This window comes from Leucoraja erinacea, chromosome 20 (assembly GCF_028641065.1).
Source record: "Leucoraja erinacea ecotype New England chromosome 20, Leri_hhj_1, whole genome shotgun sequence".
Taxonomy (NCBI): domain Eukaryota; kingdom Metazoa; phylum Chordata; class Chondrichthyes; order Rajiformes; family Rajidae; genus Leucoraja; species Leucoraja erinaceus.
Window position 1 is genome coordinate 17,566,068 of NC_073396.1, and position 20,504 is coordinate 17,586,571.

At 44.3% G+C, this 20,504-nt stretch overlaps 2 protein-coding genes across 4 annotated transcripts in view; one reads left to right on the plus strand and one right to left on the minus strand.

Moving 5' to 3' along the window:
* Positions 1-553: 553 nt before the first annotated feature.
* On the minus strand, positions 554-6,545 carry pgp (phosphoglycolate phosphatase). The gene is made up of 2 exons (XM_055651424.1): positions 5,879-6,545; positions 554-1,557 (listed from the first exon to the last, which is right to left on the minus strand). The coding sequence occupies exons 1-2, from the start codon at positions 6,465-6,467 to the stop codon at positions 1,235-1,237; spliced, it is 912 nt and encodes a 303-aa protein (XP_055507399.1). The 5' UTR covers positions 6,468-6,545; the 3' UTR covers positions 554-1,234.
* Positions 6,546-9,347: 2,802 nt separating this feature from the next.
* Positions 9,348-20,504, plus strand: part of e4f1 (E4F transcription factor 1) — a 32,095-nt gene continuing 20,938 nt past the window's right edge. The window contains exons 1-3 of one of the 3 annotated variants that reach the window (XM_055651404.1): positions 9,348-9,592; positions 15,987-16,141; positions 18,435-18,525. In XM_055651404.1, coding sequence (XP_055507379.1) covers positions 9,526-9,592; positions 15,987-16,141; positions 18,435-18,525 — 313 coding nt within the window. In that variant the 5' untranslated portion in view covers positions 9,348-9,525. Of the gene's footprint in view, positions 9,593-12,669; positions 12,797-15,986; positions 16,142-18,434; positions 18,526-20,504 lie in introns of those variants that run through there. The other 2 variants (XM_055651405.1, XM_055651406.1) reach the window with 2 other exon arrangements.

A 20,504-nucleotide genomic window follows, 5' to 3' on the forward strand; every position in this document is an offset into this window, starting at 1 on the left:
TATTTCATTCCTGGATGGCCTTGTCTTGTGCTCTTACCTGCAGTTCATCATCATCCTCTGTTTCTTCAGCTTCAATAATGTAATTTGCAATAAATTTTAAAAATCAATTTGCTCACAGTACGAGGTAAAGGTAAAGGCATGCTAGGGACCTGGGAACTGCAGGAAACTAATTGAAAAATATTTGAAAACTAGTGCGAAAAACAACACCAAGTGTTGCACTATGGCGAAAGATGTGGCCCGCCATCCGCTCACAGACATAGGTTCTGGCCTCGATACCGAACAAGGTTGCCGACCCCTGTTCTAGATGATTTGTACAACTGCTGTTTTAAACTACAGTCCCATGCATAAAGGATCTGCGGCCTATTTTGTCCAGTTCGCTAACAACTGTGACACAGCTTCGTATTTGCTGTTTAAAATGTTAAACAATACTGCAAATTTCAAAACAGTCCTGCATTTAAAGATGGAGTTCACAAACTCTATCCGATCTTCGTCGCCATTGTAAGATATTGCGATTTCAGCATGTAGATAGAAACAAGCACATGTTTTCAGTATATGCTGTTGCCAGTGTGGGTCTTCTTTATTTTGCAGAAGTACACTGCGCATACTTGCACGTATTCACGAGACTGATATGATATTGAACATATCACATGAAACATTTTGCTCAGTTCAAGTTAGTTACCATTATATACACTACAAGCCGGGACATTGCACTTCATGGTAGCAGACAGATGGTACAGCAGTCTGATGGGAAAGAAATAGTATTTTATTTTCAATATATGCCATTGAAAAGCATCTTATATGATACAGAAAGACTAGCATTTTAATTTTAGAGATACAGTGCGGAAACAGGCCCTTCGGCACACCGGGTCTGTGCCGACCAGCGATCCCTGCACATTAACACTATCCTACGCCCATTAGGGACAATTTTTACATTTACCAAGCCAATTAACCTGTGCCTAGTGCATAATATATCCCTTACAGATATGATGTTGCCTACTGTTATAGTAACTTACAGTTTTCTAGTCAAATATTATGAAGTGCATCAGGTTTGGCAGTAACGTATTTATAAACTGTCATTTGTCATTTATAACTGTCAAATTCCTAACAAAAATAGCACAAAATCATTACTGACCACTTAAATTATGCACAAAGCATTTAAAACGTATTATTGCACTGAGGTACTCAGAATATTACTTGATTGTACAGGACATAAATATAAATAGGTCCTGATCCGTCATTCAAGTCCTGGGAGTAAATCAGCCACACTATTCACATAGTAGGTTGGGACCAACTTGTGGCGTTCTGGGGAATCACTTTCCTGATGATCCTTCACCTCTTCTAGGGTGGAAACCCCTGTCAGGGTAAGAATGGTGCGGAGACCACAATTTGACCCCATGAGAATGTCGGTATCCAGCCGGTCTCCGATCATGACCGTCCTGCTTGGGTCAATGCCATGCTCTTTTACAATGCACTTGAACATAAAATCATTGGGTTTGCCGATGACATAAGCAGTGCGTTTTGATGCTGCTTCGACAGACTTCACCAAGCAGCCTGTGCCTGTAGACGAAGAAAAACAAATTAGGGTTCTGGGACGTAACTGTGCATCAAACTAGTTTAGGTAAGAAGAGGATGAGTTATCTGTTGTTGCTGTTCATGGCAGGTTTTAAGTGGCATTGTTAAATGGCTTAAACGGCTGTTTGTTGCAACTCTTGGGCATTATAAAAGTGAATTAGACCATCACATATAGTCAGAGAGTGATACAGTATTGGAAAACAGGCTTTTTGGCCTAACCAGCCTACATCCCAGCTACACTAGTACCACCTGCTCTCGTTTGGCCCATATCCCTCCAAATCTGTCCTATCCATGTACCCGTCTAACTGTTTCTTAAACGTTTGGGTAGTCCCTGCCTCAACTACCTCATCTGCCAGCTTGTTCCATACCCCCAACACCCTTTATGATTCTGAATTACATGTTTTCCCCTTCACCTTAAACCTATGTCCTCTGGTCATTGATTCACCTACTCTGGGCACAAGACTCTGTGCATCTACCCGATCCATTTCTCTCATGATTTTATACACCTCAATAGACTCTTGCACTCCAAGAAATAGTCTCAGCCTACTCAACCTCTCCCCATAGCTATGACCCTCTCACTCTTCAACATTCCTCGTAAATCTTCTCTGTACCCTTTCCAGCTTTCCTATAAGATGGTGGCCAGAACTGAACACGACACTCGAAATGTGGACTCACCAACATCTTATACAACTGCACCATGATCTCCCAACTTCTATACTCTATATTCTGACTGATGAAAGCCAATATGCCAAAAGCCTTTTTGACCACCTCATCTACCTGCAACTCCACATTCAAGGAACCATGCACCTGCACTCTTGGTGTATCTGCTCTATAACATTCCCCGGAGCCCTATTGTGTAGGTCCTGCCCATGTTAGACTTCCTAACATGCAACACCTCAGTTTCTCTGTATTAAATTCCTCAACCCACCTGGCCAATCAACCAAGATCTTGCTGCACTCTTTCACAACTATCTTCACTATCTGAAAAAAACACCCACTTTTGTATAATCTGCAATCTTGCTAATCTTGCCATGTACATTCTCATCCAAATCATTGATATTAATAACAAACAGTAATGGGCCCAGCACCGAACCCAACCCCAATGCATTCCACTAGTCACAGGTCTCCATTCTGAGAAGCAACCTTCCACCATTACCCGCTGCTTCCTTCCATGAAACCAATTTTCTATCCATTCAGCTATCTCTCCTTGGATCCCATGCGATCCAATGTTTCAGAGCAGCTCACCATGTGGAATTTGTTGAATGCTTTGCATGTTGTCCACAACTACAGCTCCGCCCTCGTCTTCAAAAAAACTCAATCAGATTTGTGAGACACGAACTCCCACGTACAAAACCATGCTGACTATTCCTAATCAGCCCTTGTCTGTCTAAATGGCTGTATATCCTATCCCTCAGAATACTCTCCAGTAACTTTCCAACTACAGATATTAAGCTCTGTGAAAAAAGTCACAAAGTGTTGGAGTAACTCAGCAGGTTAGACAGCTGCTCTGAAAAACACGGCTAGGTGATGTTTGGGTCAGAGCCCTTCTTCAGACTGTTAAATAGATCCATGTTTCCAAAATGTTTTCAAATTCATTCTGAGGATATGGGGATTGCGAGCAGTCTTTTTTTAAAGCCCACCTCATATGCCCATGACGGGCTCTTGGTGAGCTGTATCAGTGCCTTCACAATGCTTTAGAGGAAGGAGTTACTAGATTTTGACTAAATCAGCAGTGCATTTCAGAGCCAGGACAGTTTGCAATTTGTGGAGGACCATGCAGGTGGTGATGTTTCTGTGTACCTTGGCCTTCCTAATGCGAGAGCTAATGGAGTTCAGAGGTACTGTTGAAACTTAGATGAGCTACAATGCAATCTGTAGATCATAAATACTGCAGTGACAGTATGATTGTGGTGGAGGGAAAACATGTTTAGTTCAGAAATGTTTAGGCCTAGAGGTGGACATGGAGAAGATGTTTCCAATAGTGGGAGAGTCAAGGACCAGAGGGCACAGCCGTGGAATAAAAGGACATACCTTTACAATGGAGAAGATGAGAAAATTCTATTGGCAGACGGCGGTGAATCTGTGGAATTCTCAGATGGCAGTGGATGCTAAGTCATTGGGCAATTTTAAAGCAGAGAATGATAGGCTGGTCATCAGTAAAGGTGGAGAATGTTACAGAGAGAAGGCAGGATAATAGGATTGAAAGGGAGAAATAGCTAAGCCATGATGAAATAGTGAAGCAGATTAGATGGGCTTGATGGCCTAATTCTGCTCCTATGTTTTATGGATTTTGGACACTATTATGTCCTGGAATTTACTACTTAATATTTTTTTGGAAACAACAGCATTTATGCCACATCTTGCGAAGGTGAAACACCTTCTTGAACCAGTGCAGTCCTGCTGAATGTACTCCTATAGCCCTTTTGAAAGAGTTCCAGGATTTAAACCCAGTGACAAATGATTAGCAATATACAGTGCCCTCCATAATATTTGGGACAACAACCCATCATTTATTTTTTTGCCTCTGTGTTCCACAATTTGAGATTTGTAATAGAAAAAATCACGTGGTTAAACCACATTGTCAGATTTTATTAAAGGCCATTTTTCTACATGTTGGTATGAATGTTGACTTGGAGAATTCAACATTCATACCACAGGTTGTAAGGTACCCAAGCAAAATGTAAGGTGTTGTTCCTCCACTTTGCGTGTGGCCTTATTCTAACAATGGAGCTCCATTCTGACAATGGAGGTCCCGGATAGAAAGGTCAATGTGGGAATGGGAAGAGGCGTTAACAACCAACAGATCCAGCAGGCCTTGGCGTAAGCATTTGGCGAAACAGTCACTGAATCTACAATTGGTTTTGATGATGTACAGGACGTGGGCCGCAGAACCGGGCGGGGGCTGGGGGGGCTGCACCTTTTTGACGCGACATGCTTCATAACCCGAAATTATCCAGCCCGCAGGCGTATTTTTCTCTTCTTCTGAGGACCTCCGACATCCAGAATCTCAGAACAAGCGCACAGTGAGCGCGGCAAAACCACGACCAGCCGTGGTGGAAACCGACAGCCCCCTCCCCCCCCAAAACCCGCCCTCCGGTGATTAGCCACCGAGCGGAAGGGACGGTGGGCCCCGAGAGTGAGTTGGCCCCGAGAGAGAGAGAAGGGAGGGATGGGGGATATATCCCCCCACTTTGAGTTGGAGGATGGCCTGTATTATCCCCGTTTTTGGAGGTTGAGCAACAACAAAAAATAATAATTGTGCCACCCTCCCCCCTCTGAAGTTTTTTTAAAACATCGCTGGAGAATTTAATCGCAGGAGTAAAATAAAAATCGACTTCTAACGCCGTCAACGGGCCGGATCTCCCGTACGGGACAAATAAAGGTAAGCCGTTTATTTTACATATAAACTTGCTTTTTAGGATTACTTTAATCCAAATTTTACGTTGCGAAAAGGTGATTTAGGCCCCATACGAACCGGCAGTGTTTTTCCTGCCGATGTGGGGTTTAAATTCACCGCAAACCGCAACGTTCCAAACGATCGCGTTCCACATAATCCCACTCGCAAGATGATTTAAATGGCCATTAATTTACAGGAATTAAACACTAAATTCCTTCCATTTGGCCTATAAATTCATGACAATTTTTTGAGATTTAAAAATCATGTTATATTGTGAATTCTTGTGTGAATATTATTTGGACACTTAGGATATTTAAAAATGTTAACCTTTTCTTAAGAAATGGATAGATGTTTAGAACTAGTAATTGAATTTTGTAATTAGGTAACTAACTAATTATATGCTTTAATTTCAGGTCATCCAAGTAAGATTGTTTCATATTTGTTTCAGAATGCTTTAATCTATAATAACTGGAAATTTCATTCAGTTCTCTTAATTTTTAAGAAAGTTAAGGACTCTTGACTGTCCTTGATCACAGCTTTTGAGTTAAGTCAATGGAAAAGCAATAGGGTACAAGATGCTAATTTCCGAGTATGAAAATTGTCATAACTTTTTTTTAATACTGAAGATATGAAAGTGAATTAGGTGTCAAATTAAACTTCTTTTTATGCTTTATCTGATGGGATAAATTGCAGACTTGATTTTTTAAATCTTAAAATGTTGTAACATTACTAGGTACTGTGGACAGGATAATGAGGGTTTGGAGGAGGAAAGGGGGGGAGGGGTGGTAGGGTGATAAGTTGTGCTTATATTTTGTTCCCAAGTCTCTCGCTGCCTTGGAGCCGCTTCCTAATTTTTTCAGTGTCTTTCCCACTCCAATTGTGATTGCCTCCCATCCCGCTGCCTTCTTACCCGGGATGCCGCCGCCTTCCAGAGGGAGCAGGGTGTCGGTGTTGGTGGCCAGAAAGACGCATGCGGGGTCCCGCAGGTAGCGAAAGGCCCGGCATAGTTTCAGATAAGTGAATTGCTCGTCGAAGCCGACTAACACGGCGGCCACGGTGAGGTCGAGGGGTTCGGTGGCCCACACCTGCAAGGTCCCGGGTGTGACCTCAGGGCCGGGACCAGAGCAGACGATACCCTGGGCCTGCAGTTCGCCGCGGAGGGCGGCGCCACCGATCACGTAGACGGAGCCGCAGAGCTGGATCTCCCGCCGCAGGTAGAGGGCGGCGCAGGGCGCGGTGGCGAAGATTTGCTGACAGTGCGCACGGAAGCCCAAGCGCTGCAGCTTCTCCACGTACATCTCTCGGCTCTTGGTGCTGTTGTTGGTGAGGAAGAAGACCAGCTTGCCACATTCCTGTAGCCGGTTCACCAGCTGTGCCGCGCCGGGGATCGCGCTCTCTCCTCTCCACAGCACCCCGTCGCAGTCGAACAGCAGCGCGTCCACCGAAGCCAGGAGTTGTGAGCGCAGATCCCCGGCCAAGGGAGCGCAGGCGGCCGCCATGGCGAGCAATGATGGCGAGTGAGCAACGCGGAACCGGCACCTCGCTGACCGGCCCCGCCTCGCCGCGAGACCACGCCCATTGCCCCGCCTCTCATCTAGACCACGCCCATTGTCTCGCCTCTCCGCTAGACCACGCCCATTGTCTCGCCTCTCCGCGAGACCACGCCCATGGCCCCGCCTCTCCGCGAGACCACGCCCATTGCCCCGCCTCTCCGCTAGACCACGCCCATTGTCTCGCCTCTCCGCGAGACCACGCCCATGGCCCCGCCTCTCCGTGAGACCACGCCCATTTCCCCGCCTCTCCTCTAGACCACGCCCATTGTCTCGCCTCTCCGCGAGACCACGCCCATTGTCCCGCCTCTCCGCTAGACCACGCCCATGGTCCCACGAGACTACGTCCTTTGCCCCGCCTTTCCGCGAGACCACGCCCATTGTCCCGCCTCTCGACGAGACCACGCCCATTACCCCGCCTCTCCACGAGACCACGCCCATTGCCCCGCCCCCTGACGGACCCCACCTCCCAGTGAGACCACGCTCCAGTTCACGCCAAAGTATTAAGGGCCTGTCCCACTGTACGAGGTAATTCAAGAGTTCTCTCAAGTTTCCCCTGGTTCGAACTCGGAGAAATGAGGTCATAGCCATTCGTAGGCACTCGAGGGCTCTCGTGGACACTCTCCCACTGTTGAAAAAACTTTATCTTACCGCGTTTCACGAGTACCTGCCATTAGCGTTACGAGCCGTTAAGAGACATCCCGAGCTCCGACGTACCTGCTATGTATACTCTACGCACTTACCACGAGTTCGATTTTTTTTTTAAACTCGGGAGTGCTCTTGGGTAAACTCGTATAGTGGGACAGGCCCTTAAAGCTCTATGATGTGTGGTTCACACTACCCCGCACATCCCACGCCCCTGGCCTCGCCATCCTAACCAAAGATACTAACAAGACCACGCACCTGGTTTCACCTTTCCATGCAGGCCACGCCTGCGATTTCGGACTCCACGGGGAAAATCTCTACCAGAATATGTAAAAATGTTACCGTTAGCGCATTGTTTTTTCGAGTAGATGTGATTATACACAAACACACAAATAAATACACGTCCAAGATCAGACTTTTAAGTATATAAATATATACACATACCAGGCACGTTGTGTCAGGGTGGGCAAGGTAGGCAGTGCCTACCTTGACTAAAATTATAAAAAGGTAATTATCAAATATAAATAGTAAATATTTCCAATTCATTTACTATATTCAGTATTTTTTATTATGAATATTATAAATTCCTCACCCACAGACCACAGTCTGTCCGAAATGGCAGACACACTTCATCCTCAGTGATTATCAGTACAGAAGCACCTCAAGGCTGCGTGATTAGCCTCCTGCTCCACTCCCTCTATACTCATGACTGTGTAGCCAGACTTGGTGCAAACTCCATCAACAAGTTCGCTGATTATACCACTGTTGTTGATCGTATTACAGATGAGGATGAGTCAGCGTATAGAAGAGAGATCGACTGACTGACCAAATGGTGCCAGAACACCAACCTGGCTCTCAACATCAGTAAGACTAAGGAACTGATTGTGGACTTTGGTAGGGGAAGGATGAGGACCCACAATCCTGTTCACATCAATGGGACGATGGTGTAGACAGTCAATAACTTCAAATTCCTGGGCATGCATATCTCCGAAGATCTTTCCTGGACCCAGCACACCGATGCAATTATAAAGAAGGCACATAAGTGACTCTACTTCCTGAGATCACGGATATTCGGAATTTCGAAGAGAATTCTCCTAAACACCTACAGGTGCACGGAAGTGAGCATTCTGACTGGTTGCATTGTGGCCTGGTGCGGCAACTTGAACGTCCAGGAGCGAAAAAGACTACAAAAAGTTGTGACCAGTGCCCAGTCCATCACCGGCTTTGACCTCCCCATCGTCGATGGGATCTATCGTAGTCGCTGCCTCAAAAAGGCAACCAAAATCATCAAAGACCCACAACATCCTGGCCACACACACATTTCACCATTGCCATCAGGAAGAAGGTACAGGAGCCTCAAGTCACTGGGTGTTTTCAAGAGAGAGTTAAATTTAGCTCTTAGGGCTAAAGGAATCAAGGGATATGGGGGGAAAAGCAGGAACGGGGTACTGATTTTTGATGATCGGCCATGTTGAATGTCGGTGCTGGCTCGAAGGGCTGATTAGCCTACTCCTGCACCTAATTTTCTATGTTTCTACACTTCTCACAGCCTGGGAAAAGCAGCCAACATAATCAAAGACTTGTTCCACCCTGGTCATTCCTCCTTTTTTCTGCTCACATTTGGCAGAAGGTACAGATGCTTGAATGCGCCAGACTCAAGAGCAGCTTTGATATCAAAGCTTCAGTTATCAAGCTTTTGAATTGTCCTGTCATAAGCTAGGGTACTGTTTGATTCACCACTACAGACATTTGACTTTGTCTATGGAACTGATGCACTACACAATACTGAGAACTACATTCTGTATCTTTCACATTGCTATATCTATTGTACTTGAGTTTGACGACTATATTTATGTATTGTATTATCTGATTGGTTTGTATGCAAAACAAAGCTTTTTACTGTATGACAATGTGCACATGACAATAATAAACCTAAACAATGTAACAGTCGTCATAACGTAAGGTACACATAGTTCTTAAATTATATACTCAATGCATTCAGTATTTTTCTATTGGTGGTATTGCTAATTAAGATTAAAAAAATCTTACTAATTCTAAGTTGAAATGGGATCAAAGTCCAAAAGGAGTGTTATCTTGATGTAATGTACCTGTGATAGAATATTCGTTGATTTTTTTTCTGCTTCAGTACAGTTTATTCTCTTGTAGGCATTAGGGAAAAAAAAGATATATGTGGGATGGGGGGGGCAGGGCAAAGCGAAGTTTTGAGGACTACATCTCCCACACCACACCGCGGCGCGCAGGCGCATGGCGGCGTGCTGCGCTCCTCGGCTGGCTCCACCTTTGGCGGCAGGTCGTAAACCCGCCATTTTGTGCTCCTTGCGACAAGTGAGAGGAAGTCCTGATGAATTCCGAGAATACGGCAGACAGGCAACGAGCAGCGGCCCCGAGCGGCGGCGGCGGGGAGGAAGGTAATTCGACCCCGTGGCTTTGAGGCCGGCCGATGCCACAGGCCCGGCTTGCAAAGGTGTGAGGCTGGAGGCCGAGGATGGCTTTTACCCTGCGGCGGGCTCCGGGTGGGGAGAGGCCAATTCCTGCGGGACTTACCCACCTCACCGGCGGCAGCAGATTTCTAGCACCCGCCTTTCCTAATGTTTAGGCGCTGTGCCGAAACACCGCTCAAAGCCTACTGCCGCCTTCCCCTTTGGGGAAACATTTGCCAAAATATCCCTTATTAGTGACGACTCCTCTCACAGCCGGATTCGGCCTGGCCCGTCCCAACCCCTCGGACAGTTGCCCCACAGTTTAAGGTGAGGGGGAGATTTAATAGGACCCTGAAGGACAACTTTTTAAAAATATATGCACAAAGGGTGGTGGATGTATAGAACGAGCTGATGGAGGTAATTGAGGCAGGTGTTACCACAACGGTTAAGAAATGTTTAGACAGGTACATGGATAGGGTAGGTTTAGAGGGATATAGGTCAAAGACAGGCAGGATTCGTGTGGATGGGACATATCGGTCAGCGTGGCCAGGTTGTGCCGAAGGGCCTGTTTCCACCAGTCTGACTATATTTCAAGAAATAACTCAGTGTATATTTTCACATGAAACTGGCACCTATTGATCCATCTTCTGTAACCTTCACAGTTATGATCTTATTTTAAAACAACAAGCCCCAATTTGATATTATCACCTTGCTTTCAAGATTCTCTCTGTACCATTTTAGTACGCATGATGAAAAATGATTAGCTCTGTCATACATTCTAAACGGCATTGCTGTTGTATATTTGCAGTTCAATATTTTTGTTGATCCATTTTTGGTACCCAGCGATTTAACATTCTACTTGCGAGTGCTAAGTAGACATGATATGGCCACCAATATAACAACTGACAAATGCCTACCTCTTTCAAATATTTTTATGTGGAGAATCTAATTTGCCATTCTTCGGTCTTCTGTCATAAATTTTCTTGGAAGAATATTTGAAAAACCATCAGACTCTAATTTATTTTGTAGCTCAGCAAGATCCTTTGTAAACATAGTCTTGGTGATTTGTTGACTTTCAGTAGCTTAATTTATACAGCCTGGAAATGAGGCAAAAAATCAAGGTAACTTTTTCAACCAGTCCCACCTGGCCAGATTTATTCAGACCTTTCCCTTTCTTATATTTGTCCAAATGTCTTTAATTGTGATTGTATCTGCCTCTACCATCACCTCTAGCAGCTTATTAGTTTAGTTTTAGTTTTAGACATTCAGCGCTGAAACAGACCCTTCGGCCCACCGAGTCCGCACCAACCAGCAATCCCCGCAAACTAATGCTACAGACACTCGGGACAATTTACATTTATACCAAGCCAATCAACCTACAAACCTGTACGTCTTTTGAGCGTGGGAGGAAACTGATGATCTCGGAGCAAACCCACGCAGGTCATGGGGAGAACGTACAAACTCCGGACAGACAGCACCTGGGGTCGGGATCGAACCTGGGTCTCTGATGCTGTAAGGCAGAAACTCTACCGCTGCGCCGTGCCGCCATCTATATCCACCACCCTTCTTGGAAAAGCTTACCCCTCAGGTCTCCTTTAATTCCTTCCCCTCCAACCTTAAGCTTTAGTTGAGACTAAACTAGCGCCAACACTAGTTTAAGACTTCTCCTTCCCGAAGTACAAGTCTATGAACAACCACTGTTCCTATGCTCTTCATGATTTTATGAACATCTGCAAGGTCACCCCTCAGCCTCATTGACTCCAGTGAAAACAGTTCCGGCCTATCCAGTCTCTCCTTATAAGTAAAACCTTACAGACTGAAATACTATTCTGCACCCTCTCTAGATGAACTACATTCCTCATATAATGTGGGAACCAGAACTGCACACAACTGTCTCATCAGCAACCCGTATAGCTGTAACATGATGTCCCAACTCTTGTACTCAATATCCTGACTGAAGCACCTTCACCACATTTTCTCCCAATGTTGTCACTTTCTGAAAACTATGTACCTGTGCCCAAAGGTCTCTTTGTTCTACAACACTCGCCAAGGACCTGCCATCTACTGTATATGCCCTCCCCTAATTTAACTTCCCAAAATGCATCACTTTGCATTTATCTAAGTTAAATTTTATTGGCCATTCATTTGCCAACTTTCTCCATTGATCTAGGTCTTTTTTATAATCTTACACAATTACCTTCACGACATTACCCCACCACTATTGGTGTCATCTGCAAACTTACTAATCAGGCCATCCACATTCTCATCCAAATTGTTAATATAAATGACAAATAACAAGGGACTGTTAATCCCTGCAGCACACTACTGGTCACTTTCAATCTGAAAATAAATTTCCACTACCCACCTCTGACTCCTTCTGTTGAGCCAATCTTGTATCCATTTGGCTAGCTCACCCTGGATTTAATTGGACTTCTAGACCAGCCTCAAATCACTTGGAGTTTAATATGAGCAAGTGTGAGATGTTGCACTTTGAGAGGTTGAATACAAATATACAGGTAATGGCAAGACCCTTAACAGCATTGATATATAAAAGGATCTTGGTTTCCAATCCCTTGTGTCCCTGAAAGTGGCAACACAAATAAAGTGCTAAAGAAGGCGTATGGTGTGCTTGCCCTTGAGTATAAGAATCAGGAAGTCATGTTGCAGTTTTGTAAAACTGTTTAGACTGCATTTGGAGAATTCTGTGCAGTCCTGGTTGTTCAATTAAAGGAAGGATATGGAGGTTTGGAGAGGGCACAAAAGAGATTTTCCAAGATATTATTTGGATTATAAAAGTCTCAAACTAAAACTTGGAGCATCCTGGGCGTGCATATTTCCGAAGATCTTTCCTGGTCCCAGCACACTGATCATAAAGAAGGCACATCAGAGCCTCTACTTCCAGAGAAGATTACGGAGAGTCGGTATGTCAAGGAGGACTCTCTTGAACTTCGACAGGTGCACAGTAGAGAGCGTACTGACTGGTTGCATCGTGGCTTGGTTCGGTAACTTGAACGTCCGGGAGTGGAAAAGATTTCAGAAAGTTGTGACCGCTGCCCATTCCATCATCGGCTCTGACCTCCCCACCATTGAAGGGATCTATCGCAGTCGCTGCCTCAAAAAGGCTGCCAACATCATCAAAGACCCACGCCATCCTGGCCACACACTCATGTCTCCATTGCCATCGGAAAGAAGGTACAGGAGCTTGAAATCTGGAACATTTAGGTTCAGGAACAGCTACTTCCCCACAGCCATTAAGCTATTAAACTCGCCAGCAAACAAACTCTGAACAATACCAGACTATTGCACTTTACCTTTAAGAAGGAAGTGCATATGCTGGAAAATCGAAGGTAGACAAAAATGCTGGAGAATCTCAGCGGGTGCAGCAGCATATTTGGAGTGAAGGAAATAGGCAACGTTTCGGGCTGAAACTTCATCCATTTCACCACTAACCTCCATCCGGCACTCAAACACACCTGGACCATTTCCGACCCTCCGACACTTCCCTAGCATTTTTTGACCTCACTATCTCCATTGCAGGTGATAGACTTCTGACTGGCATCCACTATTAACCTACTGACTCCCATGGATCTCTGGACTACACCCTGTTACCTGTAAGGACTCCATCCCCTACTCCCAATTCCTCCGTCTATGCCGCATCTGCTCCCAGGATGAGGTGTTCCACACCAGGGCATCGGAGATGTTCTCATTCTTCAGGGAATGGGGGTTCCCTTTTCCTACCATAGATGAGGCTCTCACCAGGGTTTTTTTGATACCCCGTGATGCTGCTCTCTCTCCCCATCCCCCCCTCACGCGTAACATGGGCAGAGTCCCCCTAGTCCTCACCTTCCACCCCACCAGCCGTCACGTACAACAAATAATCCTCCGTCATTTTCGCCTCCTCCAACGTGCCACTTGCCACATCTTCCCATCTCCTCCCCTGTCTGCTTTCTGCAGAGACCGCTCCCCCCGTAACTCCCAGGTCAATTTGTTCCTTCCCACCCGAACCACCCCCTCTTCGGGCACTTTCCCTTGCAATCGCAGGAAATGCTACACTTGTCGCTTTACCTCCCCCCTTGACTCCATTCAAGGACCCAAGCAGTCGTTCCAGGTGCGACAGGTTCACCTACACCTCCTCCAACCTCAACTATTGCATCCGCTGCTCTAGATGTCAGCCGATCTACATCGGTGAGACCAAACGTAGGCCTGGCGATCGCTTCGCCGACAACCTCCGCTCGGTTCGCAATAACCAACCTGATCTCCTGGTGGCTCAGCACTTCAACTCCCCCTCCCATTCCAAATCCGACCATTCTGTCCTGGGCCTCCTCCAAGGCCAGAGTGAGGACCACCGGAAATTGAAGGAGCAGCACCTTCTATTTCGCTTGGCCAGTTTGTACCCCAGCGGTATGAACGTTGACTTCTCTAATTTTAGGTAATCCCAACTGTCTCCTCCTCTTCTCAGCTCTCTGGCTCCTCCTCTTCCTTTCTTCTTTCCCCCACCCGCACATCAGTCTGAAGAAGGGTTTCGGCCTGAAAAGTTGCCTGTTTCCTTCGCTCCATAGATGCTGCAGCACCCGCTGAGTTTCTCCAGCATTTTTGTCTACCATTGCACTTTATCTGTTTATTTATGTTGTATATATATGGTCTATATTTGTTTGTGTTAAATTTTTATTGTGTACGTGTTCTTTTTTTGATTGTACCACTGCTGGTAAAATTAATTTCACTACACTTTATTGTGTATGTGATGAATAAATTTGATTGATTGATATGGTATATAGACACACTGAACTTTTGACTCTCTTAACTCTTGGATTAGAGAGTATTAGTTAAAACGAGAAGTTGCCCAAACTTGAATTATTTACTCTACAATATCAGGGGTTGAGGCGAGATAGGGGAAAATAGTCAGAAACTTTTTCCAAGGATGGAAATGGCAGAGTAGAGGGCATAGTTTTAAAGCATGGGGGGGGGAGGAGTTTAAAGATGTGTAGAACAAGTTTTTTTTACAGAGAGTAATGGGTGCCTGGAACATGCTGCTTGGGTTGGTAGCGGAAGCAGATATGAACATGGCATTTAAGAGAGATATCTCATGTCTCCTTTCTTGCCTCCTGATTTCCTTCTTCAGTGTACTTTGCTATCCTTTATACTTCTTAAGGGCTTCAATTGATCCCAGCTGCCTATACCTGACAAATTCTCTTATGATTCAATTTTTTCCAGCATCTATTTACTCTATGATTTTTGGAGGGACAGTACCTAATTGGTTTCTCATTATATCTCTTATCACACTTGGTCTCTTCCCCATCCCCCTCTAAAATGCATTGCGGAGGAGCAGCGATTATTTTACTATCTTCATGTAATCATGCTATGGGAACAAAGTTCATAAGACATAGGAGCAATATTAGGCCATTCGACCCATTGAGTCTGCTATGTCATTGAATCATGGCTGATCTATCCCTCTCAACCCCATCCTTCTCCCTATAATCATTGACAACCTTACTAATCAAGAACTATCACTCTCTGCTTTAAAAACACCCAAGAACATGACCTCTACAGCCATCTGTGACAATGAATTCTACAGATTCACCATGCTCTGGCTAAAGAAATTCCTCCTCATCGCTTTTCTAAAGGTATGCCCTTTATTCTGAGGCTCCCTCCTTTGGTTCTAGACCCTCTTCCATTAGTGGAAACATCCTCTCCACATTCATTCTATCTAGGCCTTTCATTATTTGGTAAGGTTCAATGACATCCTCTTCATCTTTCTAAACTTCTGTGTGAGCAAGGCAATAGACAATAGGTACAGGAGTAGGCCATTCGACCCTTCGAGCCAGCACCGCAATTCAATATGATCATGACTGATCATCCCCGATCAGTACCCCGTTCCTGCCTTCTCCCCATATCCCCTGACTCCTCTATCTTTAAGAGCCCTATCTAGCTCTCTCTTGAAAGTATCCAGAGAACTGGCTTCCACTATCAAAGTGCATGACCGCACACTTTGCTACACTGTATTTCATCTGCCATTTCTTAGCCCACTCTCCCAACCTATCCAAGTCCTTCTATAGGTTTCCTGCTTCCTCTGCACTGCATGTCCCCCTTCACCTATCTTTGCAAACTTGGCCACAAAACCATCAACTCCATCATCCAAATCATTAATGTACAACTTGAAAAGTAGCGGACCCTATGCTGACTCCTGCCAAACACCATGAGTCACCCACCGGCAGCCGAGTAGGCTATTTATCCGACAAACCCATTCCAGCATTCAGTTGGATAATTTATCTGTTCCTCTGTTTTTCTTCATTTATTCCTTTTTGCTTATCAAAAACATTGGTTTCATTTGAGTAATGTTGCACGGCTCCTTCTGGATGTGTTAACTTTGTGATCTTTCTTCTAGAAGAACATGATGTTCATAAATGTGGTCGATGTCAGGCAGAATTTTGCAGCCTGGAGGGGTTCATTACTCACAAATTGCAGAAAGCATGCCAGCGGACCCAGGCTCCATCCACAGGTGGTCCTGAGCTTCTCCATGTCAACCAGGCAGTCTTTGAGGTAGCTGTTACTTGTCCTGTGTGTTGGTGCCTTGGATACAATCTCTCCCTGTACTTGGCATTTTGTTGTTCTTGCTGGCTTTTTTTTAAAAATCACTTTTACTTATGACTTCCCTTCCTGAGTCCTGCCCATCAGCACTTCATTGACTTGCATCACAGTTGCAACAGTCTTTAGAATGTGATCTGAGGTAATCTAATCTTTTGCAAATTACTATTTAATTTGTCTCCTTATTCCTGCTTGATTGTCAATCCTTCACCATCTACCCATCTCATTTCTACTCCCCATCTGCTCATTCCAACTTGCAGCTATGTGCCCACCGCCCTAATCCAATCCTTTGCTCTCCTGTCACCTGTTCCCAGATGTGTCTTTTCCCTCTTCTGCCCTCCCCCTCCTCTTTTCTTGTTTCCTTCCTTCCCCACCCCCCTCTCTCCCTTTCCCCAACCCCTCTTTCTGTTTATGAATGCAAATAATAAAAAAAATAGAATTATTGCCTGTCTTTGGCTGGGTTTGTTGCTTAGTCTCCCTCCTTGGATCCCAGGGAAAGGAATTACCAGGTGGTAGACATCATGTTCAGAATTTACAGTGCCCTCCATAATTTTTGGGACAGACCCATAATTTATTTATTTGCCTCTGTACTCCACAATTTGAGATTTGTAGTAGAAAGAAAATCACATGTGGTTAAAGTGCACATTGTCAGGTTTTATTAAAGACCATTTTTATACATTTTGGTTTCACCATGTTGAAATTACAGCTGTGTTTGTACATAGTCCCCCCCCATTTCAGGACACCATAATGTTTGGGATACATGGCTTCATAAGTGTTTGTAATTGCTCAGATGTGTTTAATTGCCTCCTTAATGCAGGTGTAAGAATTCTTAGCACAGCACCTAGTCTTTCCTCCAGTCTTTCCATCGTCTTTGAAACTTTTATTGCTGTTTGTCAACATGAGGACCAAAGTTGTGCCAATGAAAGTCAAAGAAGCCATTATGAGACTGAGAAACAAGAATGAAACTGTTAGAGACATCAGCTTACCAAAATCAACTGTTTGGAACTTCATTACGAAGAAAGAGAGCACTGGTGAGCTTACTAATCGCAAAGGGACTTGCAGGCCAAGAAAGATCTCCACAGTTGATGACAGAAGAATTCTCTCTATAATAAAGAAAAATCCCCAAACACCTGTCCGACAGAGCAGAAACACTCTTCAGGAGTCAGATGTGGATTTGTCGCTGTCTGCGGAAGACTTCATGAACAGAAATACAGAGGCTACACGTCAAGATGCAAACCACTGGTTAGCCACAAAAATAGGATGTCTGGGTTACAGTTTGCCAAGAAGACCACAGTTCTGGAAAAAGGTCTTGTGGACAGATGAGATGAAGATTAACTTATAGCAGAGTGATGGCAAGAGCAAAGTATGGAATTGCCTAAGATCCAAAGCATACCACCTCATCTGTGACAGTGGTGGAGATGTTATGGCCGGGGCATGTATGGCTGCTGAAGGTACTGGCTCACTTATCTTCATTGATGATACAACTACTGATGGTAGTAGCATAATTAATTCTGAATTGTATAGACACATCCTATCTGCTCAAGTTCGAACAAATGCCTGTAAACTCATTGGCCAGCGGTTCATTCTACAGCAAGACAATGATCCCAAACATACTGCTAAAGCAACAAAGGAGTTTTTCAAAGCTAGAAAATGGTCAATTCTTGAGTGGCCAGGTCAATCGCCTGATCTGAACCTAATTGATCATGCCTTTTATATGCTGAAGAGGAAATTGAAGGGTACTAGCCCCCAAAACAAACATAAGCTAAAGATGGCTGTAATACAGGCCTGGCAGAGCACTACCAGAGAAGACACCCAGCAACTGGTGATGTCCATGAATTGCAGACTTCAAGCAGACATTGCATGCAAAGGATATGTAACAAAATACTAAACATGTCTACTTTCATTTACGTGACATTGCTGTGTCCCAAACATTATGGTGCCCTGAAATGGGACTATATATAAAGACTTGTAATTTCTGCATGGTGAAACCAAAATATATAAAAATGGCCTTTATTAAAATCTGACCATGTGCATTTTAACCACGTGATTTTTTCCTATTACATATCTCAAATTGTGGAGTACAGAGGCAAATAAATGTTGGGTCTTTGTCTCAAACATTATGGAGGGCACAGTATGTTATCCACCTTTCCAGCTGTAACTTCCAAACATAAATCATTTGTGTAACTGCAACAGATATTGCCAGCTTGGAGTCTCCTGTTTTTCATCCCCTCCTCCTCTGTGCTTTCAGGAATCCGTCTCCTTGGACTCAGCAATCACTCTTTCACAGTTGGTTGTGGCTTCCCTACCACAACCCGACGCAAACAGCAAATCACACTCTGGTAAGGCAGCATTGTAAAAAAGATTAATGTTTATTTTACAGTCTTCTTGTCAAGTGGAGAGATGTCGCTTTGAAATCAAAACCACTTATCTTCCTGGGCATTATTGCCTGCATCAAACACTCCCAAATGAGGTACGGTGTGCAGAAAATAAAATGCTGGGAAAATCTCAGCGGGTCAAGTGGCATCAAAGGAATGGTCTTTTGTATCAAACTTGAAACGCCAACTACAGATGCTCTTGAAGTACTCCTCCAAATTTTAACATTTGCAGTCTCTTGTGTCTGCAGTTTGACATGTGTTCAGCTACAAAGTGAAACTCCCAGCACAGGGTCCCCTTAATCTTTTAAAATCCACTGAGAAGAGTGCTTCATAAGCATTCCTATTTTTAATGGATTGGCTAATTAAAACATAAGAAGTACAGTACAAGAACTGGCCTTTTGGCCCACAATGTCTTCGTCGAACATGATGCCAAGTTAGACAAAAATGCTGGAGAAACTCGGTGAGTGAGGCAGCATCCATGGGGCGAAGGAAATAGGCAACGTTTCGGGTCGAGACCCTTCTTCAGACCTGAAACGTTGCCTATTTCCTTCACTTCATAGATGCTGCCTCACCCGCTGAGTTTCTCCAGCATTTTTTCTACCTTCGATTTTCCAGCATCTGCAGTTCCTTCTTAAACATGATGCCAAGTTAGAATAGTCTCTGCTTGCACGTGACCCCTATCCCTCCATTCTCTGCATATCTATATGCCTGTCCAAAAATCTCTTGAATGCCTCAATTGTATTTGCATCCACCACCAGCCCTGGTATTATGTTCCAGGCGCCCACCACTATCTGTGTTTATTAAAACATACTTGCCTTGCACATCTCCTATATTCTTTGCCCCTCTCACTTTAAAGCTATGCCCTCTTTGACATTTCCACCCTAGGAAAAGGATTGAGCGTTTACACTATGCTATTCATAATTTAATATACTTCTATTAGGTCTCCTCTCGGCCTCCGACACACCAACAAAAACAATCCAGATTTGTCCAATCTCTCATTATAGCAAGCCTCCTGTACTCCAGGCAGCATTCTGCACCCATTCCAAAGCATCCACATCTTGCCTGTACTTGGGCAACAGCTGCACACAATAATCCAATTGCAGCCTCACCAAAGTCCCATAAAACTATTAACATGACTCTTGTACAACCTTCCTCAAAGTCTGTAACTCCACCAGTTTTGGTATTATCTGCAAACATACCAACCAATTATCTACATTTACATCCAGGTTATTTAGATATCACAGTGCCCTCCATAATGTTTGGGACAAAGACCCATCATTTATTTATTTGTCTGTACGCCACAATTTGAGATTTGTAATAGAAAAAAATCACATGTGGTTAAAGTGCACATTGTCAGATTTTAATAGAGGCCATTTTTATACATTTTGGTTTCACCATGTAGAAATTAGAGCAGTGTTTATACATAGTCATCCCCATTTCAGGGCACCATAATGTTTGGGACACAGCAATGTCATGTAAATGAAGGTAGTCATGCTTAGTATTTTGTTGAATACCCTTTGCATGCAATGACTGCTTGAAGTCTGCGATTCATTGACATCACCAGTTGCTGGGTGTCTTCTCTGGTGATGCTCTGCCAGGCCTGTATTATAGCCATCTTTAGTTTATGTTTGTTTTAGGGGCTAGTACCCTTCAGTTTTCTCTTCAGCTTATAAAAGGCATGCTCAATTAGGTTCAGATCGGGTGATTGACTTGGCCACTCAAGAATTGACAATTTTTTAGCTTTGAAAAACACCTTTGTTGCTTTAGCAGTACGTTTGGCATCATTGTCTTACTGTAGAATGAACTGCTGGTCAATGAGTTTTGAGGCATTTGTTTGAACTTAAGCTGATAGGATGTGTCTATACACCAGAATTCATTATGCTACTAACATCTGTAGTTGTACCATCAATGAAGATAAGTGAGCCAGTACCTTCAGCAGCCAT